This window comes from Dermacentor variabilis, chromosome 8 (genome assembly GCF_050947875.1).
Source record: "Dermacentor variabilis isolate Ectoservices chromosome 8, ASM5094787v1, whole genome shotgun sequence".
Lineage (NCBI taxonomy): Eukaryota > Metazoa > Arthropoda > Arachnida > Ixodida > Ixodidae > Dermacentor > Dermacentor variabilis.
In genome coordinates, this window is record NC_134575.1 from 66,177,995 (window position 1) to 66,205,433 (window position 27,439).

The 27,439-nt window shown below is 46.8% G+C and overlaps 1 protein-coding gene across 2 annotated transcripts; it reads right to left on the minus strand.

The window, feature by feature from the left end:
* Positions 1-2,625: 2,625 nt before the first annotated feature.
* On the minus strand, positions 2,626-27,346 carry LOC142590292 (uncharacterized). Of its 2 annotated transcripts, XM_075702298.1 has the most exons (4): positions 26,723-27,345; positions 23,694-23,893; positions 12,697-12,933; positions 2,626-2,731 (listed from the first exon to the last, which is right to left on the minus strand). In XM_075702298.1, exons 2-4 carry the CDS (start codon positions 23,762-23,764, stop codon positions 2,656-2,658), a joined length of 384 nt encoding a protein of 127 aa, XP_075558413.1. In that variant the 5' UTR covers positions 23,765-23,893; positions 26,723-27,345; the 3' UTR covers positions 2,626-2,655. The 2 variants fall into 2 exon arrangements, with proteins under 2 accessions (XP_075558413.1, XP_075558412.1); XM_075702297.1 differs by lacking the exon at positions 2,626-2,731 and having other exon boundaries at positions 12,110-12,933; positions 26,723-27,346.
* Between the last annotated feature and the right edge of the window lie 93 nt (positions 27,347-27,439).

Below are 27,439 nucleotides of genomic sequence, written 5' to 3' on the forward strand. Positions count from 1 at the left end.
TTCAACCAGTGGGCGTACGTCTCTCCGATTTCTCCGATCTCGCCTCTCCGATTCAAGAGGAAAGAACGAAATCAGGAAAGAAACAATTTGACGCAGTAGTTCTGCTGAAACCCGCAAGCTGGAGAGAAGTAATTAATAAAGGGAAAATCAGACTTTCGAGGAACCCGTATGGGTTTCCTTTGTAGCAGTTGGTATACGAACGGGTGGATGTCTGATTTTCCCTTTATTAAAGAAACAATTTATGGTAACTCAAACGGAAGCTCATTACTTTTCGAAGTGAGATCGGGATGCCTTAGAACACGCACCTATAAAGCGAGACATAAGAAGGAAAAAGAAGCATGTGCTTGCTGCGGTGTAGCTAGGGAAACGATAGAGTATTTTTTTATTACAATGCGATGACAGCGGTCGATTTAGGCACCATTGGCCTCCTGAAGCCCTTGGGTTCAGCGAGACCAGCGGAAAAGTAAACATGTCCGCAACAGAGATTAGTAAGAGGCGACTGGAAGATTGGTGAAAGTAGGGAAACGAAAAAAAAAACAGAGACGTACAAAAGCAAAGTTCTCAATAGGGGGTCAGAAAATTTGGTTGTGGGAGTTCATAGTTATTCTTTTTTTTTTCTTTTTGAACTTGGTAGGAAATTAGGCAGTATAATGGCAAGAGCTTGGTGGCGCAACCCACCCCCCGTTCCAAAGGAGGCGCTCATAACATCCATCCATCTATCCGTCTCCTTCACTCCGCATTGTCTGCCGCACTGCGCGTGTTAGCGCATGTTTCGCACCGCGCGCGCGTGCGCGCCCATGCTTACATCTTTGTTGTGATCAAGGGACCTTTACGGGGCCCGAAACGTCTGTTCTTTATTTTTCTTTTATTCTTCGCGAGTGCACGTTTTCTTTTTTTTTTTTTTTTTGGCACCAATATGCATGTTTCCTCGCCAGACGAGTTTTCGTCGAACACTTGACTGTGAGTACACAACTAGTACGTCCCCTACAATATTGAATAGCGGCGGCAGCGTAAATCGCTTGGTAATTTTTCAACAGTCGTTAAGAGACGCAAGTTGAAGGCTTAAGTAATCATTTCTGCTTCACTAATGCCGGCGCGACCGTTGCCAGCGGCTATAGTGTTGGGCTCCCATGCACGAGGTCGCGCGATCGAATCTCGGCCATGGCGGCCGCATTTCGATGGGGCTAAATGCGAAGGCACCTGTGTACTTCAGTTAAGGTGCCCGTTAAAGACCCCAGATTATTCTGGAATCCACACTACGGCCGGCCTCATTATCAGATATTGGTTTTGGCACGTAGGTAAAACGCAATAATTTAATTTTAATGCCGGTGCGACCAAATCACGGGCGTCTCTCTCCCTGTAACTCGCTGTGGATCGGTGCAATGGTGATGCAGGAATGAACTCCGGTCGTGTTCAACGTATCGTGCACATATTCACATTCTCGGCACGGCGATTTCCGACAACTGCTAGGGCATGCAATGGAAGTTGTTTCCACTCTTGGGCAGCGCAAACGAAGCACGAGAAAGAAGACAGGACAAGCTCTGTCTGGTCTAACGATTGAAAGCTTTTATTTGAAGAAAAAATATTATGGTACCCAGTAATCATGAAATTCATGTTGTGGATAACATGTAAAATGTCACCATACACTCGTGAGCGATCAATGAACGAGATTTCTGCGTGTTCCAGTAGTTTACTTACTGTTAATTTAGTTTACTTACTTTGTTCGGTGGAGCGCGGTAATCCATGTCTGTCGTCTGCCTTTCTCGCGCCATTTCGTTGGGAATCGCCAAAATTTCACTGGTGGCAGCAATCGTTTCGCGTTTACATTGCTGTTATGGCAGTTAACAACACGACCGTAATTAGCAGTCTTCCGAAGAGGCGCCATCGCAAAGAACATACGTTTCGCACGCAGCGCGAGCTTAGCACGATCTTGAAGGTAAGCGGCGGAAGCGTACACCCGTGGGAGGTAAAATCGTTCCGCCAGGGGAGAAACGAGCGCTGGCATCTAGGATGAAACTTGACGTGCGGACGTCTGACCAGCCCGAGCTGCAAATGAGGTGGCGCAATCAGCCACCACTCTGCTTATACAGAGCTGCGAAAGGTCTGTCACCTGATCGGGCTCTCGGGTCGAATGAAGCTCGTAACACCGGCTGACGGTCATCCTTCGTCGCCGTCGTTGTAGTAGTTGTTATTCAAACAAAACACGAGCTACGAATTGGGCAGTTCACTGGGGGAATTCCGGAGGAAAGAGAAGGGTGCTGTAAAAGAAAGAAAGGACAGAAAGAAAAAAGGAGGCTGCTTTTTGGCAGTTTCAACGATCCTATCGTCCTCAATTAAATGAAACGGTGGTACAAACACACACGGTTTTTGCATGGTAGAATAACACTAAAATATGACAGATCATTCAATTTATTTCAAATTCAAGAAAGATAGCTAGGACAATGCCGCTGCTCTATAAGTGTTATATATATATATATACATATATATATATATATATATATATATATATATATATATATATATATATATTAAGAGAGAGAGAGAGAAACAGGCTCTTAGTTATGTATAAGTGTGTATGTAAAAGTAGTATAGTACAAAATGAGGAAGAACAAGGCTGGTCTTCGGCAGAGGGCAGAACTTTATTTTCTCGCCTATTCAGCGGCGGCTACAGGGCAGGAAAGGTCCTGTGCTATAGGGACTCGCTGTCTCTTCGCGTGGAGATCCAGACGCTCTAGAGTGGAAAGGGAAGCAGGTAGGAGAGAATGAAGGAAGGAGTAGGAGAGAGAAGAGAAAAGAAAGTGATTAGTAAGGAACTCACGAGAGGGCAGCGCGAAATTCGTTATTTCAACTATCGCACACTGCACCGTTTCTGTATAGCTTGACTTTGTTTAACGTCTGCGAAATATCTCACGCATCCGAGTACGACATGTGTTTAGGTTCGGTAGCGCCAGCTGAATTCCTAAAAAGTCTACCACGTCACCGACTCAATATTAATAATTAAAAAAAGAAAGCTACTGAATGACACAGTGGACAGCAGCACTATAAAAAGGCCCAAGAAAGAAGATGGGTACAGCCACAAGCTACTTACTGTTAACCAAGAAAGTGCTAAAAACGGAACGAATATACGGATATGAGTATACAAAAAATACCCGCCTGTTCACTGCGCTTGTAGTACGGATGTATTACTAAGTCTCCCAGTAGTCCATCGTTTTCAATGCAGTTCGCTAACTGCCAGCTCGTGATATGAAAAGCCTTATTACACTCGCATGGAATACTAGCTAATGTTGGACTGCTTCCATACGTGGACAATTTTACAATTTTCAATTTCAATATATATTCACACGTGCATGCAAGCGCGCCTTTCGTGTTGTAACAAGAGACAGGTATTGCATGCCTGTCGGCGAAGAAAATCAAGATTAGTGTACAGACGTCCACGCTGCTTTCTGGTGCATTCACGGAGAAGCGTACTGCGGAGGAAAGATGACGCCCGCGAGATTCAAATAAGGGTGACTAAATACTACGCGGTCCTCACAGCTAAGTGGCCGTCGCTGATAACGAGCACTGAAGCGTCCGAGCATGTATCTGCATACGTATATTGCACTTTAAGGAATACCGGAACACCGGAGACGTGGACAGCAGCGGCGCTTGTAGCGACATATTGTGACGGTTTGTTCGACCACAAAGCGCCATAAACATACGTATTCATGCATACGTTTGTTTTATGCTCTTCTCGTCGAAGAAGAAAAAAATAAAGATAAAAGATAAGGCTGCGCACGTTGATGAATACATTCTCTTGCCGCCACCACATTTGCACCGTGAACTGCGTATCGCCGAAGCGCGGTCCACATTCTAGTACCAGTTTTCCGCGATCTGTTTGAGCCCCACTTCACCCCATGGTGCCAGCACTGCTGGTTCTTACATATACGTACCAGGTAGTTGAGTAGCACAGTCGAACTTCGTTATACCAATGTCATGTCGGACACGAGCGGGCCTTCGTTATATTCGATTGTCGACCTATACACATATATTCATGACATGCCAACATCGGTGACAACTATTCGCATTTTACATTACTCCGTTATATCAGATAATTCGTTCCATCCATGTTCGTTATGTCGAGATTATAACTTCTATTCTGTAAATGACAGTGCGATTACGATGTCTCTGAAGCCTACAAACAACGCCACAATGTCGCGCTCTTTGTTTCGCCGCGCACTGCTGTGTTGCTCCGGAGTGAAATAAAATCGGTGTTTGTTCACAGCATTTACAGAGACCCCAGAGCGAAACGCGGACGTCTGCGCTCAGTGGCTCTTACGTGTGCGCTCGCGGCAACTTACTATTACTGGTAAGCAATACGCTGCGTCACACGAACTTATGTATTCGTTTTATTAAAAAAGAAACATCGAAACAGGCGTTGCTGGACAGTCATATTTCTCTTTTTTTCCACAAAACAGCGACAAGAGAAAGCGCCCCCTGTCCGGCAGATTTTATTTATCTCGCCACGGGGGGGTGTCGTTCCCCTCTCCCGCATACGCGTATACCCTCGCCATGTCATCGCCGGCTCGCACAGGTGGCGGCGTGCGTGAGAGTCGGTTGCTGCAGCGTCGGGCACCCTTTCTTCTTAATTACATCTGCCGCATCCACATTTGTTATGTTTCCGTTTTTTTTTTTTTTCGTCCACTTCTCAGAGCTGTGCAGCCGCTGCTCTCTCTCGCTTACACAGGCCCCGGCCGCGTAACCGCTGCAGAAGGACCCCCCGCGCAACGGGTCGTAAAAGGCGGCCGCGAAGCCCAACATTGCCGACGGGGGCCGAGAGACACGGCGGCGCTCGTATTGCCCGGTCGCTTTCGAAACTTCGCGAGGAGTGGTGGAGAAAGACTTGTCGCAGAACTTACTTCGGAGGTGTCGCCACATTGCGGCGACTCAGTTTTACTCCCGGCAGCAGCAGCAGCAGCAATAGCAGCACTTTTCCCCGTTCTTCTTTTCGCCGCGACTTGTGTGTACACTGGGCGCAGATCTATATACCGCGTTTTCTTGACCGGAGTGCTCGCGATTGAGAGCAGGAGATTCTGAAGCGAAGCAGTTCTTCGCCTCTCTTGCGCCCACTTCGCGGGTGCTGCCTTTGGCCCAGTGTGTGGACAACTTGGGTCATCGGGCACGCTTGCCCACGCTTGGCCAATCCCCGGTGATGGGAATAATGGCCAGCGGGGTGTGTGCAATGTTAGACAAGAAAAAGAAGAAGAAGAAGAAGGGGGGCAAGAAGCGCTGAAGTCAGCAATGCAAACAGACGGGTGTAGCGAAAGAAGTGAAGCGAACGAAACGGGACGAGAGCGGCCCGACTCCCACGCCGCCTGTTCGAGTACGTGCGAAGCGCAAAAACACTTTTGTGAGAGGACCACTGGGCCGATGTTAACGAAAATGTGTTGCATTTCAAAGAGAAAGGTAAATTCTAGTGACGCTTGCGAGCGGAATTTCGATTCCAGCCTGAATTTATCAAAAGAAATTTTCAAAAGTTGGTAGGTTTGGAAAATATAGAAGGACGAAGTTTACATGTGGACACAAACTGCTAGCTCTGCTCCAAGAACTGATATCGCAGTTCCGTAAACTGCATCCGTAAGAGCATCCAAAGCGGACCAATTTGATATGCCAATATACGTGAACTTGTTATATCGTTTACAAGGGTGTTGCAAAAGTTCTACTCAGATATCGGTGGTTTATTTGACAGCCATGCATAATGCATTCATTTTGCCCGCTTTAGAAATGGTGTTTGATGTAAATCACAGAATTCTCATATCATTAGTCATTTCTAAGTTACATAGTTGTGAACTTGATAGTCTCGGTTCCTGAAAGTTCACTCTTTTCAACAATATTTAATTAAACAATTCATAGCCTAAATCAAACATTAGCTACCAACAGCCACTAGATTTTAACCTTTTTCTTTTGAATGCAACAAACCCCGTCAAGGAGGTCTCAGAAAAAGTTGGAAAGTTCAAGTGAGGAATTCGGGGCAGACAAAGAATGTCTCAGCGTAGAGTCAACGTTTCGACTTGCCGAAACATTTATTGAAGAGTAGAAGTGGGCGGGCTTCAACTTTTTTGAATACGAATAGTATGTATCGACTATCGAACCGAATATCGAATAGTCAAACGCCGACGCATGTGTTTACAGCAGAAAATGTATTTTTTAGTATAGTTAACTACAACTATTTCTAAAGACTAGTGAAAGAACGACATCTGACTAGCAGAGACGAAAAGGAAGTTTTAAACACAATGTCACTAAGTGTCATTAAAAAAAAACTACACGAATAGCCTCTGAACATCTTTAGAGCCTGGTTGCAAGCAAGCTTTCCAGTAATGGAGGTCTTCTGTATGAGTAGCTTGCCAAGAATGCTGACTAAGCCGCTGCTGAAGAAAGGATCAGAAGTAGTGGAAAAAACAAAAGGGAAAGCCGGACGCGTGTGCCGTAGACAGGTGTAAAAGGACCCGTTGCAATGAAAACAACACTGGTTGTAGAGTGAAAGATAAAATTGCTACGGGATTAGACTGCCAAAAACACTAAATGGCAGTCTACGAGGAAAACGCACCGGCTGTCATGTATACGCTTCCGCTTTGAAACCAATAACAAAGCTTACGTTACGCATTTCGTTTCTGCAAGACTTTTGTCGTTGTTTCACATCTGGTAATTTGCGATACCTTGTTTAACAGACGGGAGAAGGGTTTGGTTAGCTTCAAATATTCCAAAAATACCGAAAAGTTCTTTATAAAATACGAGTACGAATAGTTCGTGCGCAATACTCGATTCGTATTCGAAACTTCGTATACCCCCACCCCTACTCCAGAGACAACCCTTGTTCACCTACACACCACGTTGTACTTCAACATCGCCCATTACAGATATAGCTGGAAAATGCGAAGAGCGACATATTTTGTGCGAATTTCAAGACGCGACCATTTACGGTGGGCCTTGAGACAGGAAAACAATATCCAAACGCTATAATTATTGCTTACTACGTGCGCTCATATAGCGAGATTACCAATTAACGTCATTTTTAACAGGGTACTTCTGGAACGCTCTGGAAGTTCTTGAAAGCTCGTGAGAGGCGGCATTAAAGCCGTATTTGCGAGTGTAGGTATGTCTACTAATAGCCATGGCAATCTAGCGTCATTAACGCTATTGCAGTACACTTATGCTTACAGGGCAGGCCGCGTAATGCGTAGGGTAGATAACCCGTGGTCCATCAGTTACAGATTGAATACCAGTCTAGGAAGACAGAAAATGAGGTGCGGTGATGAAATGAGAAAATTTGCAGGCGCAACTTGGAACCTGCTATCGCAAGACAGGGGTAACTGGAGATCACTGGAACAGGCCTTCGTCCTGCTGCAGACGTAAAAATAGGCTGGAGATTATGATGATGCTTACATTAATGCGTGGTTTAGTTCTTACAGAACTTTCGTACGGCGGCCTGGCCCCCGTGTAACGACCAGTTGAAGGTGCCTTAAGCGTTCTTGTTGACATGGATTTTCGGATAACGCGTTAAACTATTGGCGAGGACCGTACAAACATGACCTTTTGGTTTTGGGCCGCAACTCATTATTGCTGAATATACACAGAGTGCGCTATAACGAGGAAAATGTAGTTACGCCAATTTTTTTTTTTTTTTAAGGTAGACGCGTCTGGAGCGTCTTAGCAATACAACCGCTTCTGCAGCAATACATTTCTTTTTCAGTTCCCAATTCATCGGTTTGTCACCCGTTGCGTGGGCATGCTGCCGTTGCTTATTTCGTACCCGCTCTGGTGTGCGCATTTAAAAGGTCAGGAAACAAATTACTGCTCGGACATGCAACCACACGTAATCGACGCTGTTTTGTGTGGCTGAGAGCGAACTTTTCGCAGGCAACAAAATTCGCCGTGGACGAGCACAGTTTTTCTCACATGGCCCAGGCTGAGCATTTTCAGGCGACATGCCCAAAATTCCCCTACCGTATATAGCTATAGACACGCTCTGCTTCGGGGATATCTCCGAAGTACGCATACAATTACCACCTTCGAATACTCTTAAATGAAGATCATTATGAGCGTGATGAGAAGAAAAAAAATTATGTGGATCCCACGCACTGTGAAAATCTCTGAACGCGAAGCTTTCTTGGTATATATATGCTTGCGTTAATGCTGAGTGTGTTGACGTTAGATAATGTTACATTATTGTAGACACCACGTAACATTACGTAGAAGCCATGTCTAAGTTATTTAGACGTTATGCTGACGCCGCGCGCGTGATGACATTGCTGGTGTTGAAGCAACACACGAGCATGCATTAACTTGGTTTCTTTATTTCTTGACCGAGCTGAACGATCGATTCGTCACTGCTTCACATTCGGGCATACCCATACTCACGTTGGCTTCCATTACACTGTCAGTACCAGAACAGTGTCCGACAGTGCAGGCATGAGTGCAAGCACGGGTGTTTGTACTGAAAAATACGCAACTTCTGATGTTTAACGCTTCTCCACTTCTTGCAAAGACACAATCAATCGCCCCTCCCAATCGAGACGTTTGTAAGCGTCCATTGAAGTCGCACTTGACTATACGAAAAGCACATGCGACGTTTAAACCAGCGTCTCTACGCAAGTTCTTCCTCTCCCAACTCCTCCGTGCTAACGTCACAGCTCTTCTTGCAGTACATTCCTTCTCCGCACTACAACTACCGCGCGGCTTCCAGAGCACTGCGCCGAACTATCGACACGAACAGAACGTTGGCCGCTGTACCCACTACGACGGCCAGCCGTGTGCCTACATGGGCGCCCGGCTCCGAAGCTCCGTCGATGCATGCATCAACAGGAATACAGTGACGAGAATAAAAAAAAAAGATAGAATTAGTCCAGCCGCGCGCGCAACACAGAAGGCTCCCAATTAGGGAGCCCCGCGTTACGAATGCGCCACGCGTTCTTGCCGTAACGAGGCGACCTGCAACCCTGACCCCGAATCCTATCGCACCGGCGTGGGCGTGCACCCAGTATTCGAGCAAATTACGGGCGGAGCGGGTCTGGACCCCGGGCGAGGCATAAAGAAAAGGACGCGAGTTGTATTTTCCAGGCGAGTTACCTGCAGTGCCAGTCAGCCTGCCTCGCGTGCAGGCTTCTCCTCTAAGCAGATATTCATACGGTAGGCTCGGTTCAACTATTCGTGAGAACTGAAACTGCAGCATATGCCGCCAGAGCTTAACGAACCGTTAAGGTTTTCCCTATTCTGTCTTAAACTGTACCCTCAAGTTGAATACCGTGAAGGAGGCAGTGATGGTATATACTTTTTTAACGAACTGCAGAGAGAAAGAGAGAGAGAGAGAGAGAGAGAGAGAGAGAGAAAGGCGAAGAGGGAAATGTAGGGAGGTTAACCAAGGATGTGTCCCGATGGCTACCCTACACTTGGGGAGGGGAAAAGAGTAAAGTATAGACAAGAACGAAAGAGAAGAAAAATGCATAGGAAGCTCGAAGACCGTGGAAGAAGAAGCCGTGCGACGCATTCACTACTGGTGCGGTCTACAATTCGTTGCAGCGAGCAGGCCTCGTATGCATGAGTAGACGAAAGAAATCGAAGTCGAGATTTCGTTTCTCAATTGCAGTTTCAATCGCCACTCTTTCTGCCTAACAAGATGCATACATAATACAAACGGACGGAGGACTCACAGGAACACAGAGACGAAGGAACCGACACTATAGGCGAATGAGGACACCCTCAGCGTGGCCCGCCAGCGTTTCGACAAGTCCCCTAGTCGTAACGTTGGCTCCCCACTGAGGCTTTATTTTTTTTTTTTTGCCCACTGTCGATCAAATACATCGACAGCTTCACATGTGTGTTTTATCACCCTTACTGGATATTTTCCTTTGAGGTACATTTGTAACCGTCGTCATTGTTGTAAAACATTATCGATAAACCCGGCAGATATTCTACAATGCACGACACGTTACCGCCAGTCATAAAACCATACTCGAGCCACATTATCCGCGACGTTGTGATTTGAATATGCACCGGTCAAAGTTAAACCATCACCAGAAAACCTTTCTTTAATAAGTGCCCATAATAATTGGAGCGCCGGTCTTATTGATATATATATATACATATATATATATATATATATATATATATATATATATATATATATATATATATATATATATATATATATATATATATATAATGAATTATAATATTATATATATATAATCAATTATATATATATATATATATATATATATATATATATATATATATATATATATTTGTGTGCGTGTGTGTGTGTGTGTGTGGTGAGAAAAGAAACAGCGTCCTAGTGCCAAAAAATCCACAGCCCTGTACACGCGTGAACACACTGATCACATAAAAGCGAATGCAAGTCACACCCCACGGTGTCCGTACATGCACCTTCATGTTGGCAGTCACCTGCAGCAATATCCGAATTGCGTTGTCATCCTACTGTATAGAGAGAAAGCATGGCGTAAGGATCTGCTGCGCAGCCTGTATGCGTGCCCAATATTTCGTCCCATGCGGTGCTCCGCGCCGAGTACGTCGGTCACCCTTTGTTCTCAACGAGGATAACGGTGAAAAGTACAGATTTCTGGCTCCTGTTTCTTTTAAATTCACGATACCAGACAAGGCTTGATGTTCTCTAAAACGTGGATGTGTAATGCAAACGTTCAGGCTGAAATTGTAATTCTTCGTCGTGCTCAGAATGCTCGCAATACAAGCAACAACGCGCATGTGGCGACGGCAACACTTGCAGATGGTAAACAAAGAGCTCATTATATCAGTGGCAAAAATTTGCTGCTCTAAAGTTCGCCGATATCGCGACGGCTTTTCAGGAATTGCCATATACGAGACTACCTGGCTTACGATTTAAAAAGAGAAGTGCAGTTTGGCAGCTGCTTTGTATTCTAACATAAAAAATTAAATTACGGGATTTTACGTGTCAGAAACACGATATGATCATGAGGCATGGCGTAGTGGAGGACTCCGGAAATTTGGACCCCCTGGGTTTCTTTAACGTGCACCTAATTCTAAGTACCCGGGTGTTTTCGCATTTCGCGCTATCGAAATGAATCCGCCGGGGCCGGAATTCGATCCCGCGACCTCGTGTTTAGCAGCCCAACACCATAGCCACAAAGCAGCCGCGGCGGGTGCTTTGTATTCTGTCCTGTTATGTTGTAAAGGAGTTGCTACGGAGATATTAAGTTAAAAAGTATCTCATCTACTCAGTTACTCTTGGTTCTACTCGCACAAAAAGAAAAGGAAGTTGTAAGAACATAATGATAACAAAGGCAGTAATGTCGTGGGGTTGTTTTGACTGTTATGTGCAAACGTCGTTGTCTGTACATTAATTCTTGTGCTCTTTCTCCTACACGAACTATATAAAAAAGAAAACACTAAGCTATATATAGAACAGTACAACCTGTTCAAAAGCCAAGGTGTAGTTGGCACCGTGTTTGTGCGCCAACCTCTCTTTGTATCATGTCAATAATTAAAAACAAAAACTGAGCGTTCAGTCAACGCCGACGCCGTTGCACAAACGCGAGGAACACTTTGCACTCTTTAACCATGGCTGAAGGAATACTTCATTGACAAAAAATGCTTAGAAGATTCCAGCACCAAGCTCAGTTTGAGCTCAGCCCGCGCTAGAACACAACACAGGCACTATTAGAGGCATCGTTGTAGAAGCCCACCGATCACACATACTTACGTAGTCCTGTGTCTTCTAATAAGCACATCACGACGTTCACATTTTGCTGCAATGGACTCGTCGGCAACGAGACGCGCAAGCAAGAGATGTGACGGCGTGTGTTCATTGTACGTTCTCCACACTTAGACAAATGTAAACCCATTGGGGCGTATATATGCCCCACAACGATAATCGTCATCTGTCTTGCTTACGTTTCCTTTCTTGAAAACGCTGCGCTCGCTACTTTCCTGTCGAGAACGCTCTGTCATGCTGATTACGCGCATGGCGTTCGTCACTTGGAAGTACCGGGCTCGCAGCGTTAAAGAAAGGAAATCCGGACAAGGCAGATGACGATTATTGTTGTGTGGCAAGATACGACCCAAAGGGTGCAATTTTAAGAGTGTTGTATTGAGGTGTATGGCATTTTTTCCCGATGTCTATGTTTTTCTCAGTTTCTTCATGCGGAATGCATTGCACTTGTGTTCTAGTTTGTGAACATGGATTACGAACGAGTAGTCCTTGCGTCACCACTTGTGAAATACTCGCCGGAAATCGTTTTCGAGTGCTTTCGATGCGTTCGTCTTTTTATTGCACGTCGAAGCAGAGGCAGAGAAGTCGGCGGATGCTGTACAAGGCACCATCTCCTTACATACATTTATTTTATAAAGGATTCATCGCGAACATTGTCTGTTACTTTTCCACGGTGTGCGTGCTTTACGTTGTTCGCGCTTCTATCCTCTCGCCCTCTTTCTATCCCATTACACCTTCGCCCCGTCGAGCTTGGGTCAGCTTCCCTGCCTTCCTACGCACACTTTCTCTCTGTGGTAAAAAAAAAAAAAGAAAAGTACCCAGGGAAATTCTCACGCAGTACGAATGAGTACGACGAGTTCTAAAGACTCGAGTGACGGGTGGGAGTCCCGCTCACCGCCGGCTGAAACCGAGAGGATCGCACGGGGCGCGAGCAGGGAAGTCGCAGACACACCGACCTGACGGCCAAGATGTCCTCGACGCCGTCGAAGTCCTCTAGCGCGACCGCCGCGCCACCACCGCCGCCGCTCCTCCTGGCAGGTCCCAAGTCGCTGATCGGGTACCGGTGGGTGGGTCCCGCGGCGACCGTCGGTCTCGTAGGGTCCGAGCTCCGCGAGCGGCTCGAGGACGACTTCCTTCCGCTTCCCAGCGAGCCCGACTCGGTCTGGCCGCAGGAGCAACTTAGCTCCTCAGCTCTGCGCACGCCACGACACAGAGAGAGAGAGAGGGTGAGGAGGAAGGGAAGGTGCATTACTGAGGCGCACATGTACGGCACCAGGAAAGTCGCGACGATGCGTGTTTCGCCAGTTTTCGTTTTCTTCGCCGAGTACTTCTTTCTTTTACTTTCTTTACGCAATAATCGATTTGTGCGGCGTGCTGCGCCTCCGAGGGACAACACCAGCAGCATAAACATTCTTGCCTCTAATGCGCTTCGTCGCGTGCGTAGGCATGTAGGAAGCGTGCGTAGACGCGGCAGGCGAGACACCCGCCTCCTCCTCCCCCCACCCCTCCCCCTCATTCCAACGACAGAGTTGTTTCGGTTTCGCGAAACGACGTAACGAATGCGACGAGCTACCGTATATAGAAGAACTTAAAAAGAAAGTACATTCCACGAATAAATGACCGCGGAGCGCGTGACACGAACAATGCTCGTGGGTTTGTTCTACCTTTCTTTTTTTCTCCCCCCCCCCTTTTTCTTCCTTTTTCCTTGCTAGATGCGTAGGCTGCCAACAGAACACTATACCTAACCTTTTAGTCGTCGAAGAAATTTGGATCAATTAAACTCATTGTACTTAGACGACACTTTTTGTCAACAACCTAGGGTTAAAAGCAGGACAGACCGCCATGGAAGCTTCCCTTATAACATTTGTAAAATTAGAGTATTTTAAAGAGAAAAGAAACTGCCAGGTGTGCACTCAAGTGAGATCGATTAGAGCGCATTGGTGCTGAAGTAACGACTATTGTTGTATTTTGTTTAATATTCCGCATCTGGCAACGTTTCTATCAAGCTGTTCGTTAGACAATCCAATATTGCAGGGAAGCTGATGCTAAAAGCTGCCACGATCTCTAATATCAGAAAATAAGTAAAGTAAGTGAACTAAATAAATAAATAGCAGGCAAGAGGGCCATCACCGCGCGACCTGTCTCCTATTCAACAAATGATCTCGCCGGTTCTGGCACAAAATACGCATCTATGCTGCATAAATCATTGTGCTACCTCGGCAGCTTCTTTCTGGCCTCGCTGGCATATTGAGTCTCCCGCGTGCTGTCACATCGTATTCCACGAGTTACGAGCAAGTTTATGCTGCTGTTCATTTCGTCTCAGTCGGTTATATATACGCGCGTTGGTACATGTGCTCGACCATCCGAGAACGTCGTTGTCAACAATATCTATAACGCCGCCAAACTTAATTCCACCGGAAAACTCTTCGATTTCGTATAGCTTCTCATGGTACGTGTATATTCGTCTTTGCCAGTCAAATTCGCTGCTCCGTCTTGCAATATATTCGCGACCCTCTGTCATGTAAAGCCGTGTGATTGGGAATCTCGTTAGCAAGCAATTTCTGGCGAGATTGGCGGCGCGAGAATCTGCCAACGATACGCTATTCCCGGTCATTACCGAACTCGTCCATCAAGTCTTATATCTATCAATGTCTCACACAACTCTGTACAGCGCGTACCTCTATCTGAAACTTTGACAGCGAGCGCGATATAGCATTCGGCACCGCATATGCGAAAGGCAGCAAACTCGCAGGGAGAGAAGACCCCTGCAGTGTTAATCCCGATTCCAATGGGGCGAGTTTCGCAAAACACGCTCCAGATCGATCATCCGTCACGGTTCAACTTCCGGTTAGACGAGCACACTCATGCAATTTCTCTTTTATTCCACCCTACTGATTTAATTTCCGCTTGCCTCAACCACGGAAAGTTAAAACCGCTTCAGGCGCCTTGAACGAACGTCGAACGCTGAACGATATTATCAAATATTGTGAACGAGTTATTAAGCGGAAGCGAAAATGCCTGGAAACTACGCAAGAAGATCCGCATTGGGTCCCTTTTTTTTTTTCTGACATTCTCATTGCGCTAAACGTTTACTGCGAGTGCCGCGGAAGACGACGACGAAATTATCCCGTTGCTGAGTGTTTAGACTCAATCACCAGGATTTTCTGGTAATTCTCGCATTTTTACGGGGAACACTGTTTTCTGCTCGACTGGACTGGAAGTGCAGTCACCCGCACTCCCGCATGATTTAGCGGCGTCCGCGTCGGCAGCCTCGAGGAAGCGGAACTGCCTCTCGAGCGACAGCGAGGCTGCCCTGATAGACTCGGCCGAGAGCGACGACAGCTCCGACGACGACTGCGTGACTCTCCCGAATCGCAAAGCAAAGCGGCGGGTGCTCAGGGATTCTGTGGACACAACTACCACGAGGGTTCCGCGGAGTTCCCCGGAGTACGCCATCCTCCTCTTACCTGCGCTACCCTCCGACAACATGAGGCTCCTCAACAGGCAAGTGGCATCGGTTGAGCTGCAGACGCTGTCAATGACAAATGGCATTGAGGACGTCAGAGTCAACGCATGGAAGAATGTTGCTGTGGTAACGCCGCTCAAGTGTCAGCGTTAGATTCTCCGAGCGCTGTCACTGTCCTCGATGGTGCGACCGTTCGTACCATTATCCCGCTGGGAAAAGAGGCCACCACAGGCGCCATATATGACATTGATCTGGCCGTCGTGAGCGGGGATCTGCCACTTTTGATTAAGCCTGCCAACGACGGGGCCCAAATACTCCAGGTGGCCCGTCTCGGAAATTCCTGAAGCGTAAAAATCGTCTTTAAAGGTGACTGCCTTTCGTCGCATGTCAAGGTAGGTCGCCTCCGACATACCGTCCTGTCCATTGTTGCCAGGCCACTTCAGTGCTGAAAATGCCAGAGATTCGGTCACGTGAGTGCCGTCTATGGAAAGTCTACGATGTCTTCTCGTTGTGCAGCACGATATTGTGCAGACAACTGCCAGGCTAAAAATTATAAGTGTCCAACCTGTCAAGGGCCCGACGACGCCGCATCAAGGGAATGTCCAAAAGTTAAGCGGTCTTGAAGAAAATGGTGAGGGACCAGTCGACTCATCGAGAAGCAGCTGCAGAGATCAGGCGACATCGTTCTCGTCGCAGATGCTTATGAAGAAATTCCGCTTGGCGGACAAGGAAGATACGTTCCGCAAAGCCTCTTCCTGTTGACTCCACCCACCACCACTGCAGAATGTGTCCAACTCGCGCATTGATAATGCAGCAGCTGAAAACAATGCCGTGGATGAAACATGGCCTCCATTGTCAAGGATAAGCCCTGCGGATAAACTGCAGCAAGGGGTGTCACCACAATGTGCCCCACCTCACCCAGATGAGCTGACAGGGAATGACTGCCGAATTTTTACGATGCTCAAGTGTTTGATGAATGGGATTCGCACGCTTGTGGGCAATTCGAATACACAAACAGCTCGAAGCGCAAATGCTAGTGTTGAATGCCCTGAACCCAGAGTTTGCAAATCTCGTGCGGGCACAATGGCTTTTCCACTGCCCTCACTCTGTGATGAAATGCTCAGCGCGACAGTTTTCCAGTGGAATGCCAGAGAATTTGAATCACGGATCTCATGTTTTCGTCAATACGTTTTTACCAGCCGATTTCCTACAATGGTAATATGTGAAACCAAAGTGTCAAAAGCGACAAGGCTCTGGGTACGGAGCCTTCATGTTGTCGACGTGCGGTGAATCCAGCAGTGTAAGTGTTTATATTCACGCAAAATTAATCTACATTCCCCATTAGGTGCAAGCTCATGGCGAGAACCAATACGTGGTATTCGTGTTACAAGAAAGAAGAAAGTGGCCTTCACCCTTATCCGCGCCTACATATGCCCATCTAATCGGTTCGACGGCAACCGACTGGAAAAAGTCCTGATGGCGACTCCTGGCCCCAGGATTATAACTTGTGACCTTAATGCTCGCCAGTTGCTTAGCTCCAGAATTGATTCCAGCGGCCGGAAGCTTATGCAATTTGTTTCCGACCACGAACTCAGCATCATGAACGATGGCAGTCTAAAGTGCGTGTGTGGCTAGCCTTATAGAAGTTGCTTGGATTTGATTTTGGTGTCACGACGTCTTCGTCAAAATATTCGATGGTTTTCTGACATTGAGACTCACGGCAGTGACCATATACCTACCTACTTGAGGATCATAGGGTTTGGAAGCTCCTCGTTTTCTACTTCCTGACAAGTGACCAACGTATAAGAAAAAGGTGGAAGAGGCATGCAAAGGAGTTCTTGCCTGCAGTATTGAGGATCTCATTACAAGTGTGCTCGAACGTCTAAGCACACCTTTACATACACAACAAAACGTGAGGATTTCGACATGGAACTTGAGCGACTTCGAACGATTCGTAGAAGGGCCGAGAGGCGACACAGGCACACGAAGTCAATTCATGACCTTAGAGACACTCGACGTATACAAAAGAAAATCTAGCGTCGTATGAATAGGCTGGAGGAACCACGGTGGAAGACGTTCTGCGAGGACTGGATGTCATATGAATGTGCGCGGTCTTGGCTCGCGTTCACAACAACGACATCCATCGTGCGCCCTAGCCCTCCATCGCAGATTGATACAGCTGAAGATTTCTGTGTGAAGAGCGCGGGTATAGTGTGGTCACCATCAATGGCGAAATTCTGGGCGAGGTTCGTGCGACGCGCTTTTCATAATTGAATGCGTCCTCACTTGAGGAACTGAACGCTGCTCTGGTCGCATGCAGGCGCTCATCGTCGCCACGGCCGGACATCATAACCTACACTGCTTTATGACACCTAGGTGAAGATGGCCGAGGTAGACTTCCGGAATGTAAGAAACACTCATGGCATGATGGCGTTGTTGCTGAAAGATGGAAGTACAGCCACTTGACACCACTCCTGAAGCCTTGAAAGTGGCCACTTGACCTAACATCCTACCGAACCATAGCGCCGTCCAGCCACGTTGGGAAGGTCATGGAAATGATGGTTCTCACACGCCTCGAGTGGCATCTTGAGCGCCACAACATATATCCCGAGGTCATGGCTGAATTTAGAAGAGGCCGCTCCTCTGTTGACAACTTCATCTACCTCGTGACGTCTATGCAACGAGACAAACACCTCAAACATACATGTAGGTGCATACTGGATGTGAAAGGCGCCTACGAAAATTAGACGCATGAAGACATTCTATAAGCACAAGGAAATAATGGAATTGGTGGACGAGTGGTTCGAAGGATTCGCACTTACCTATTCAAAAGATCCTAATTCTCTGCGCAAAATGCAGATGGCCGGATCGCTGACCATTACACTTGCCGTGCCGTCCCCAAGGACGAGGTTCTCAGGCCCGCTTTATTCAACCTTGCAATCATTGGACTTGCCGAGTTTCTACCACATCCAATCCACCTTTCCATATATGCTGACGACATATGCATGCGGCCCTCGGCAGTCACACATCCCCAGGTGTGTGCACAGCTCCCAAAAGCAGTGACCCTGACATCGTCATACCTGCGTGCTCAAGGACTCAGCATTTCGGCCGAGAAGTGCGCCTTAGTCGCTTTTGCCCACAAGCCCATGGCATTGGCCTGGTACTCCGTTTCTATTAACCACCAAACAATTTCATTCGCAAGGATATCACCGATTCCTAGGCGTTATTATTGACAGAGGCCTTTCATGGAGCCCCCAAATTTCATACTTGAAGAAGAGGCTTACCTATAACTGAATTTTCTCGGTGGTAAAATGTGGGACACATCAGTTGCATCTATGTTTCAACTATACAGGACGCTCTTCCTAAGATACTTGCGATATATCACACCAGTGCTGTCCAGTGCTAACAAAACTAACATCCGTGTCCTACAGAACATTCAAGGCGAATGCCTTCGTACATGCCTGGGGCTACCTCGATGAACCTCAACCAAATCGACAATTACCATTGCGGGAAACCACCCAATAACGACATGTATAGCTGTCGACACACTCCGGGCGCATGTTCGCCATATATCTAGTGCTCCTCACCACCATGTCGCTCGCTTGCCTTAGAAAAGACCCAAGGCAGCGTTTTCCAGATCAGTTGCGGCTAACCAGCACTCTTTGTCAATGAGATACTCGCCCGCAACAAGAAGGCCATTCTCTCTGTGGCGCATGAAAATGCAGCCTGTGTACCCTGCTGTTCTAGGAATTGCAAAGAAGGCTAGCCTGACCTCCGCGGCTCTCAAGCAGATCCCACTGAAGAGAGAGAGAGAGAGAGAGAGAGAGAGAGAGAGAAATTTATTTACAAAAAGGCAGAGAAGTCGGCCTGAGCTATAACTTGCTCTGGCCTGCTACTCTACACTGGGGAAAAGGGACGGGGTGGGAAAGGTCTGATGAATGATGATGATGGTATAAGGAACAGAGGCGTATATACAAATTCACAGAGTTGTAGCATCTCTAACGCCGTGCGTCCAGCCCAGTGGCTTGGAGAAAAGCGATAGCGGCCCTTGTTACCAGGGCTGTGCTGTTTGCATTAGGCCAAGGACCTAAAGGAAACTCATCTGATAGAGGCCTCTTATGGATTTTTGCAATGGGAGAGACCAGTTGCTGTCGTTCTTGCGCGTACGCGGGACACGCGCAAGCTTTTGCATAGTTCGTATGCTAACCGAATCCATGTTTACAGGGACGGTTCGGTCTCGGAAAGTTCGACGGGCGCCATTGTTATACCATCTCGATAGGTCGTCATCAAGTTTAACACTTCCCACGTCACGACATCTGCAGGTGCTGAGCTAGCCGCTCGTCGCGATGCTGCTAATTACATGGAAAAAGAACCACCTAGCAAATGGGCGATATTTTGCGACTCGAAAGCAGCCCTCCAAAGCGTGCGAAGTTTACGTCGCGGAAATTACGACTAACTGGTGTCCCAAGTCAACGAAATTTATCTATTTCTGAACACAGTCATAATATAATTTTTCAGTGGCTGCCGGTACATCGTGGCATCGCTGGTAATCAACTCGCCGATGACGCTGCCCGACGTGCCCAGGCTTGAACACCGACACTCCATGCACCTTTACGGAGAGTAGACGCCGCAAGAGAGCTTCGTAATCTCGCGCATGTAACTATGTTGAGTTACTGGGATACTCCGCAGAGCTCTAACCATCGATTATACAGCCTAAACCCATCACTGAAACTGCAATTACCAACAAAAGTTCCACGACGTGACGCAACATTGCTGTGTCGGCTGGGGGTAGGAGTAGCCTTCACTAACTCCATACGTCAACTATCGCAATGGAATAGCGAACTCACACATGTGCGCTAAGTGCATGTGTGAAGAGACCATAAATCAACTTCTGTACCACTGTTCTCGCTTCGATGAGCAATGCCAGAGCCTCCAGTGTACCTTTAATTGACTGTAGTATAGGCCATTTACAGAAGCAAAGGTCTTGGGAGCATGGCCTCACAGCTTACCAGCCCAGAAAGCCGTTTGAGCTCTTCCAAAGTACCTGAAGGCGACAGATTTGAGTATACGATTTAGATACGCTGCACCTGGCTTAGCGCACGTGGAAGTGCGATCAAGTCTCGTGTCTTCTCTCTCTATATGTAACTCCCCCATCCCCGTTCCCACGTGTAGGCTATCAAACTGGAGAAATTCCTGTTGACCTCCCTGCTTTTCCTTCCTCACCTCTCTCTCTCTCTTCTGCGAAGCGATTCAACTGTTCGTGAGGCAGTTAACAGGCAAAATCATAAGGGGCGCCTATTTCGTTTAGCAAATCTACCTGAGCAACTGCCTGAATGCACCTGTTGGGCACCAAGCCTATCACGTCACCAAGCTCTCTCTTCCTTATCGGATCCACCTATTCTCGCTTATTGCATAGCGACGGCCTAAATTTCGGCAAGTCTTGATGCCACGAGATAACATATATGTACGAGGGCTCATTGACCAGTTGTCTGCTCCTATGGTCGCGTAGTACGCATCGCCCGTGTTCTGAAAGGATCTTCCACATCTGCACGCCTTGCCTTGAGCGGCGCCGGCTAATACTCCCGGGGCTAATCTTGCACGCATACCCAATCGCTTAAGAAAGTGCACGGGAGGATGGCCGTTGTGGCAGCTTAATTGGTAAAGCACCACACGCATAATGCGGAGGATGTGGGTGGGGCTACCACCTTCGGCACGTTGTCTTATCGACCACTTTCATGTCCCATTACCGCATTATTTCTACATTTCCATTAAAGGCTACAATTACCTTCCCGCGCATGCTTTCTCCCGCTTAACCATCTGTGACTTCGCAAGAATGTGATTACAGCAAGAAAACCAACCCGTTATTTCGAATCCCGTTATTTCGCTCTTGCACCAAAGCAAACGCAAAGGATATGACAGACGCCATTGTGGACGGCTTCGGATTGACCTTGACAGGCTCGGGCTTTTCACCCTGCAAGTAAGGCTCGGTCCACAGGCGTCTTTGCTTACTGTCCTGCCCACAACGGGATGCGGTCAAGACAGTTGGGAAGAGAACCCGCGACCTCGTACTCGAGAGCAGAATGCCGTTACCGCGGCTATATTAAGACGCGTGTTGAACAAGCAGTGACAAGCCAAGCACACAAACGGGCGTAAGTGGAAGAACACAAATAGATAAACATCCACGCACAGCTCCAACTAGCAATTACTCCGACACAGAAAATCGCGAATGTAATTACTGCGCTAAAGGAGTAGAGAAAAAATAATTACCCAGATCCAATGTTGGAATCTACGTGAAGTGGTTAATTAAATTCCATAAAACTTCGCGATGAGTACAACCGCCTTTATTGTGATCCTATGCAACGCGTAGCCTAATCACATGCAATGTTTATATTTGTGCTTCACACAGATGGCAACTTTAATAGTATGCAATGTTTATGTTTACGGATTATACACCGTTCACAGTTCTATGCCTAACAGCACATAGCAATTCGTGCGAATATACAGTATGTGAGATGCATGGTGTTCGATGTTTGTTGATTGAAGAATGGTGAGCAGAAGCACACGCAGAGAGATGTACCCCAGGAGAACAGTGGTGTAAGGTTGGTTATTTTGCCCACATTTTCACTCGAGCGTCTGTGGCCAAATGAAAACCGCCGCGCGAGCACGTTATTTTGCGCTCACGTGCTCACGCGCGCAGTTGCTGTGCGACGCGACGCCCGCGGCCAGTCGTTTGAAACAGCTGCTTTACTTTGGCACGCGAGAAAAAGATGAAGGACGGTTAAGCTTTCGCCTTTAAGAGGAAGCTTTAGCTCGCGTGCTCCTATCTAAATACATGTAAAAGGAGAATTCGTTTTTCTCGGCAACCACTGCACCAAATAAGACGAGATTTGTTGCACTTAAATGAAAAACTTAAAATCTAGGAACTGTTACATTCGAATTTTTATTTAGATCGTCATTTTTTTAATTAAAATTGTCTAAAATCGACAATCTTTAGAAAACGAAAATATGAAGTTTACAAGTCTCTAACTTGGCAAGAAAAAAGGATATCACAATTGTGTTAATTACATCTGTAGTACATCTAAAGCGGACAAGATTGATATGTTATACATGAACGTAAAAAAAATTGAGTGATAAGAAAATAAAGCTTTTGCAGAATTCTTGTATACAACGTAACAAATTCACGTAAGAAAGAAATTGACATATCGAATTTGTCCGCTTTGACTGATCCAATGGATGCCGTTTACAGAACCGCGACATCTGTTCTTGATGCAGAGCTACTAATTTATAAACTACGTGCGTGTATATTTTTCGGAACGTCCGAATTTCCGAAAAATTTTTTTCACAAAGATGCAGGCCCTAAATCGAAATTCCGCTCCCAAAAATCACTAGAATTTAACTCTATCTCTCAAATGCAACAAACTTCATTAAAATCGGTCCCGAGGTTATAGGAAAGCGTTCTTGCGTTTTACATGTATTTGAATAGGCCGCGTCGGAGTTGGGCCCAAGCTAAAGCTTTCTCTTAAAGCTCTCGCGTTAATATTGGCGCGGTTCTGCCCTTTACATTAGCACAAGACGAAGCTTCAAATCGACTTTCGGGCGCGATAGCGTTAAGGAGCGTTATAACGCGATAATAGCGTTATTAACGCGATAGCGTTAAGGAGCTCCTGTCGCAGAAAAGCCGGTGTCGTCGGCGTCGACGGCCGTGAGCGAAAAAACCCCGGAAGGCAATTCATAAATAAAAACAACTTGCAAGATGGGCTGGGTGGGAATCGAACCAGGGTCTTCGGAGTGTGAGACAGAGACGCTACCACTCAGCTATGAGTTCGATGGTTCGAAGCGCAACAAAAGCGCCTCTAGTGAATGCGGTGTTGCCTTAGAAACGCGCCGTAGAAAGTTATACTGCAGTGTATATCGGTAATTATGAGCACGAACATTACAGAAGTCGCGGTTAAACGACTAGCGAAGTACGTTTCCGCTACATCTTTTTCTGCGCTTGGCGCACACGCAGAGCCATCTTGCGACAAACACAGAAGACCCCCTCCTCGCAATGTACGGCGCTACCCGGACAGGTGGCGAGCCATTCGCCCGCTTCTTCCCTTCGTCTCGTTTGAGCGCATTGGGGCCGTGCGGGGACCGGTGCGAGGATGCCCCAAAGTTGTACCGTGGACTTAGAAGTGTTGTATATGAAAAACTATGTCTTTGTGTGACTCAAGAGCATGCCGAGCGAATGAGTGGGCGGTGCGAACGGGGCGATAACGCTTTCGCGTTCCACTCTCGAAGGCGAAGCTTAAGCGTCCTCCAATTTTTTCTTTTAGTTTCTGTCAATATGATCGAGCTATTCGGCGATATTTCAATAGCAGACACGGTCAACTTAGTCCGGGAGGGTTCGCCTAGAAAGCCTCACTTTCTTTCTTTATTCTTTATGTTGACGCTCGCGCAAGCAGTGAGCGCGTATCGCGACGGAGCAAATAAACTCGACCGACTCACATGGTCAGTATCTTGGGCACCGCCACGGAGGTGGGCATCCATTTGCTCGCTGTCTTCGGAGGCTTGCTCATGGCGACCGGCCATCAAAGTCGTCCGCCCCGGCGCCGCTGGTGCGTTTCATGACGTCGGGCTTCGAGAGGTGAGGGGGGCTTTCGCCCGCGCCTGGGCTCCGGCCTCGGCTCCGGCCGTGCCCACGCCGACTGCGAGAGCCCCGTCACCACACTGCCCATCATTGTCATCATCAGCAGCAATAGACCATGACCACTGGACCACTCTCCCAGTGATCGCAAAACACTTAGGGTTCACTGAAGAGAAACACTATATTAGCTCAAACCGATAAAGTGTTCGCGGTAACAGCTTGCATGATCACTGGAAGACAAAACAGGAACGCTCAACTCGGGGCCAACTCTGATTTTCCCATTCAAATACATGTAAAATGCAAAAGTGCTTTTGTAAGACAAACGCCCCAACGATTTGAATGAAATGTGTTGCATTGAAGAAATAAAGATAAATTCTAGCGACTCTAGACAGCAGAATTTCGATTTAGGGCTTGAAATAACTTTTTTCAATTGTCCAAAATCGACAAATTAAGAAAAAAGGAAATAGGTGCACGAAGTTTACAAATCTAACTCTCCACCAAAAACAGGTATTGCACTTCTGTAAACTGCTTCTGTTCGAGCATCTATAAAGTGGAGTCCGTTTATTTTTAATTTTTTTTTTGTTGCCTATGGCAGATAGAACAATTCTGACCCTTGATCTAAATTACTCGATGAGGCGGCCATTCGAAAAATCAACATGATTAATTTAATACTTAACATGCTTATGGTAATCAAGCTTTTAATTAATCACTGTACGGCACATATCCCAATCTACGAATTGCAGCTAACGAGTATGCAAGGCATGTGGACTTGGAACGAATTCTCAAGACTACGCGCCAGCTTCAAGATATTAATTTTCCGACGAAATGCTTTGGCCTTCCAATTACGTCTTTCCTTCAACGCATAAAATGACATTTTCGTTTAAAAAAAAAAGCAAGAGAAAGTCAGCCAAATAAGTACGTAGAATTCACCGTGCGTTTTACCGGAAGTTTGACGGTGCATTCTCTCGAAACCGGTACCATCCTCATAATTCGTTCTAAGATGCGTTCCACATATTCACTAGCTACAGTTTGTAGATTGAAATATGAGCCGTAAATTATTTGACTAAAGAAGTCAATTAGCGTAAGTATGTTCATTTTCAATTAAGGATGCGGATTTCTCGTAGAAGTAATGGCCGCCTCATCGAGTAATTGAGATCAATGGCCAGGATTTTGCTGTCTGCCACAGGCAAATTTTTTAAAATTTTGGTGCTGATAAAAAAAAAAAAAGAAATGACACCCTGTATATACATTCACTGACCCCTCACGGCCTGCTAGTGGTTCAACGAGGTTCGTACGAACTGCGTTCATTGTGAACGTCACGCGCACACACACACACACAAAAACAAAAAAGCACGGAGCACTTGTCAATAAGTCACGCAGGAGTATCACCTCTGTAGACGCATCAGACGAAACCACCGTCATTGCGAACGCCTGAGACTCCACATACTATAGATCTACGAATCTATGAAAATATAGATAATCGTAAACGTATCGGTGAAAACACGTACACACACACGCACACACGCACACACGCACACACACACACACACACACACACACACACACACACACACACACACACACACACACACACACACACACACATGGTTTGCTATCGTGCCTGTGTGGTCCTCTGACGACTTCCTTTAATTGACGTCTGAATTATCCTTGTCGCTTTTTTTTTCGTGTGCACGTGCATGCGTACAGAGCTTTGTTAATTTATGGCTTAATTTTCTTATTAAATGAACGCTATTTCGCGAAAATAAAATTTTGTTGAATAGGTGCACGGTGGCGCGATTAAAAGACAGGACAAAACAAGACACACAGACACACACACAACGGTATGTGTCCCTCTGGGTTTTCTTTTGTCCCGTCTTTTAATCGCGCTACCGTACACGTATTCAAGATGCGTTACGAACAAGCCCACATTGCAACCTTAGTGAATCAAATCTTCGCCGGAACTGGCGAGTCGCTCATAAATGTTGCCGCGAAAAACTCTTACTTCGATCTCTCCAATAAGACAAGACACGAGCCGAGTTCTCGCGTAGGCAAAATTTGTTGCCTAAAAATTATTTCTAAACGTAAGGCTCGGATAAAATATGCGGAATGTCCAGCGCGCGGATTAAAAAAAAGAAACAGAAAAATAAAGCAGTCTTCTAAGGTATTCGCGTGCTTTCTACTATAAGTACGTAACCACGTGCATAAGCGTATGTTACAAATAAAGTGCAAATTTCAACTGTCAGCCGCGTACATGCAAGAGCGCGTAGCGAGTTTCATGCAGAGTCCGCAGTAACCCAACCCTTTCGTACCCACGACCAGCGCAGGAAAAACACCGATTGGCAAACAAACTGTTCCGTTTCCACATATACGAACTCTGTAAGCAAGCGACGAAATCCCATGCTTTTTGCGTGAAAAAATGAAGAAAGAGAAAGGCGGTATCGAGATAAGCGATGCACGCATAAAGAGAAACTCTCTAGCTTGTTGGGCCAAAGCGAGAGAAGCCTCGCTTAATCGATGCGATACGACGAAAAAGAATTACGAGCGAACCAGAGACTGCTCGTTTTTTTTCCCCTTCGTCGACACGATGCAATACGGCTATCGAAATACACGCAGCACGATCCTACGAAAGCAGGAGTGTCCCACGAGTCACATGAAAGCAAAAAGAAACTGGAAAGGACGAAACCGCGGAATGCGACAGAGCGCTCCGGCATCTAATGATATTCAAGCGCGTGCACCTGTCACTTGGGGAAAGAGTCGCGCTGGAGCAAAGACGCGCGCGCGAACTTGGTGTACCTTTTCAAACAACTTTCACGAGACGACGAGCGCACAAACGCTTCTCCAGCGTGGTCGATGCGGGAGACACGCGTTGTACACGAGAGTATGTCCTCACCTTTGACCAGTGAACTCCTTTTCTTTCGTCCGCGGAGAGGATCGTAGCTACGACCCCTGGCAGACGACACAGCGCAGACGGGTAGCGTTGGTTAGGCCTAGCGATGCGGAATGACGTTTCGCTCGCGTTGTTTTGTTTTTACTCTTCCTCACGAGCCTCCCTTTCCTCGCCCGGAAACTTCAGTGAAGTTTTCGTGGCGGCCGGTCAGAGACGGGCGAGAAGGCGAGGCGTGAGCGGCAGAGACTGAGCAACTCGGCTTGCCAAACCACTCGGAAATGCGAGAAAAACAAAACAGAAACACTACGGCGGCACTGCCGCGTTCCGCCCACCGGCAGCTTTTCAACTGAGCCCGGCTACTGTGCATCGCTTTCGCCCGCGGTGCGCATATTTTAATAAAATATATATGAGAGCCTCGCATTAGTGCAGCTTCACTGCCTCTAACTCAAAAGTTCAAATGGAATATGCAGCATTCGACTGCTCAGTACTAACTGCTCGCTTCATTTTGGTAAGGAGTTCCCGCCTCCAAAAAGCGTCGTCTGCTTCAAGCGAGCGTTGCAAGGTTGCCGGATTGAAAAAAAGAAAAAGCTGCGATTTAGTTCTAAATAAAAAAAACGAGATTCGTAAAAAGCAGATTTCACTTCAGAAAAAGCAGTTTCTAAATCTTCATGGTAATGTCGCGGCGCGACCAACGCATGTTCAACAGCTTTAATAAAATTT

Bases quoted from the DNA above. Each gene is read 5' to 3' on its own strand.
- LOC142590292 (XM_075702297.1), bottom strand. From the start codon at position 23,764: ATGAGCAAGCCTCCGAAGACAGCGAGCAAATGGATGCCCACCTCCGTG. The intron at 12,934-23,693 runs GTGAGTCGGTCG...TGGCGTGCGCAG, and splicing joins GTGCCCAAGATACTGACCAT to AGCTGAGGAGCTAAGTTGCT.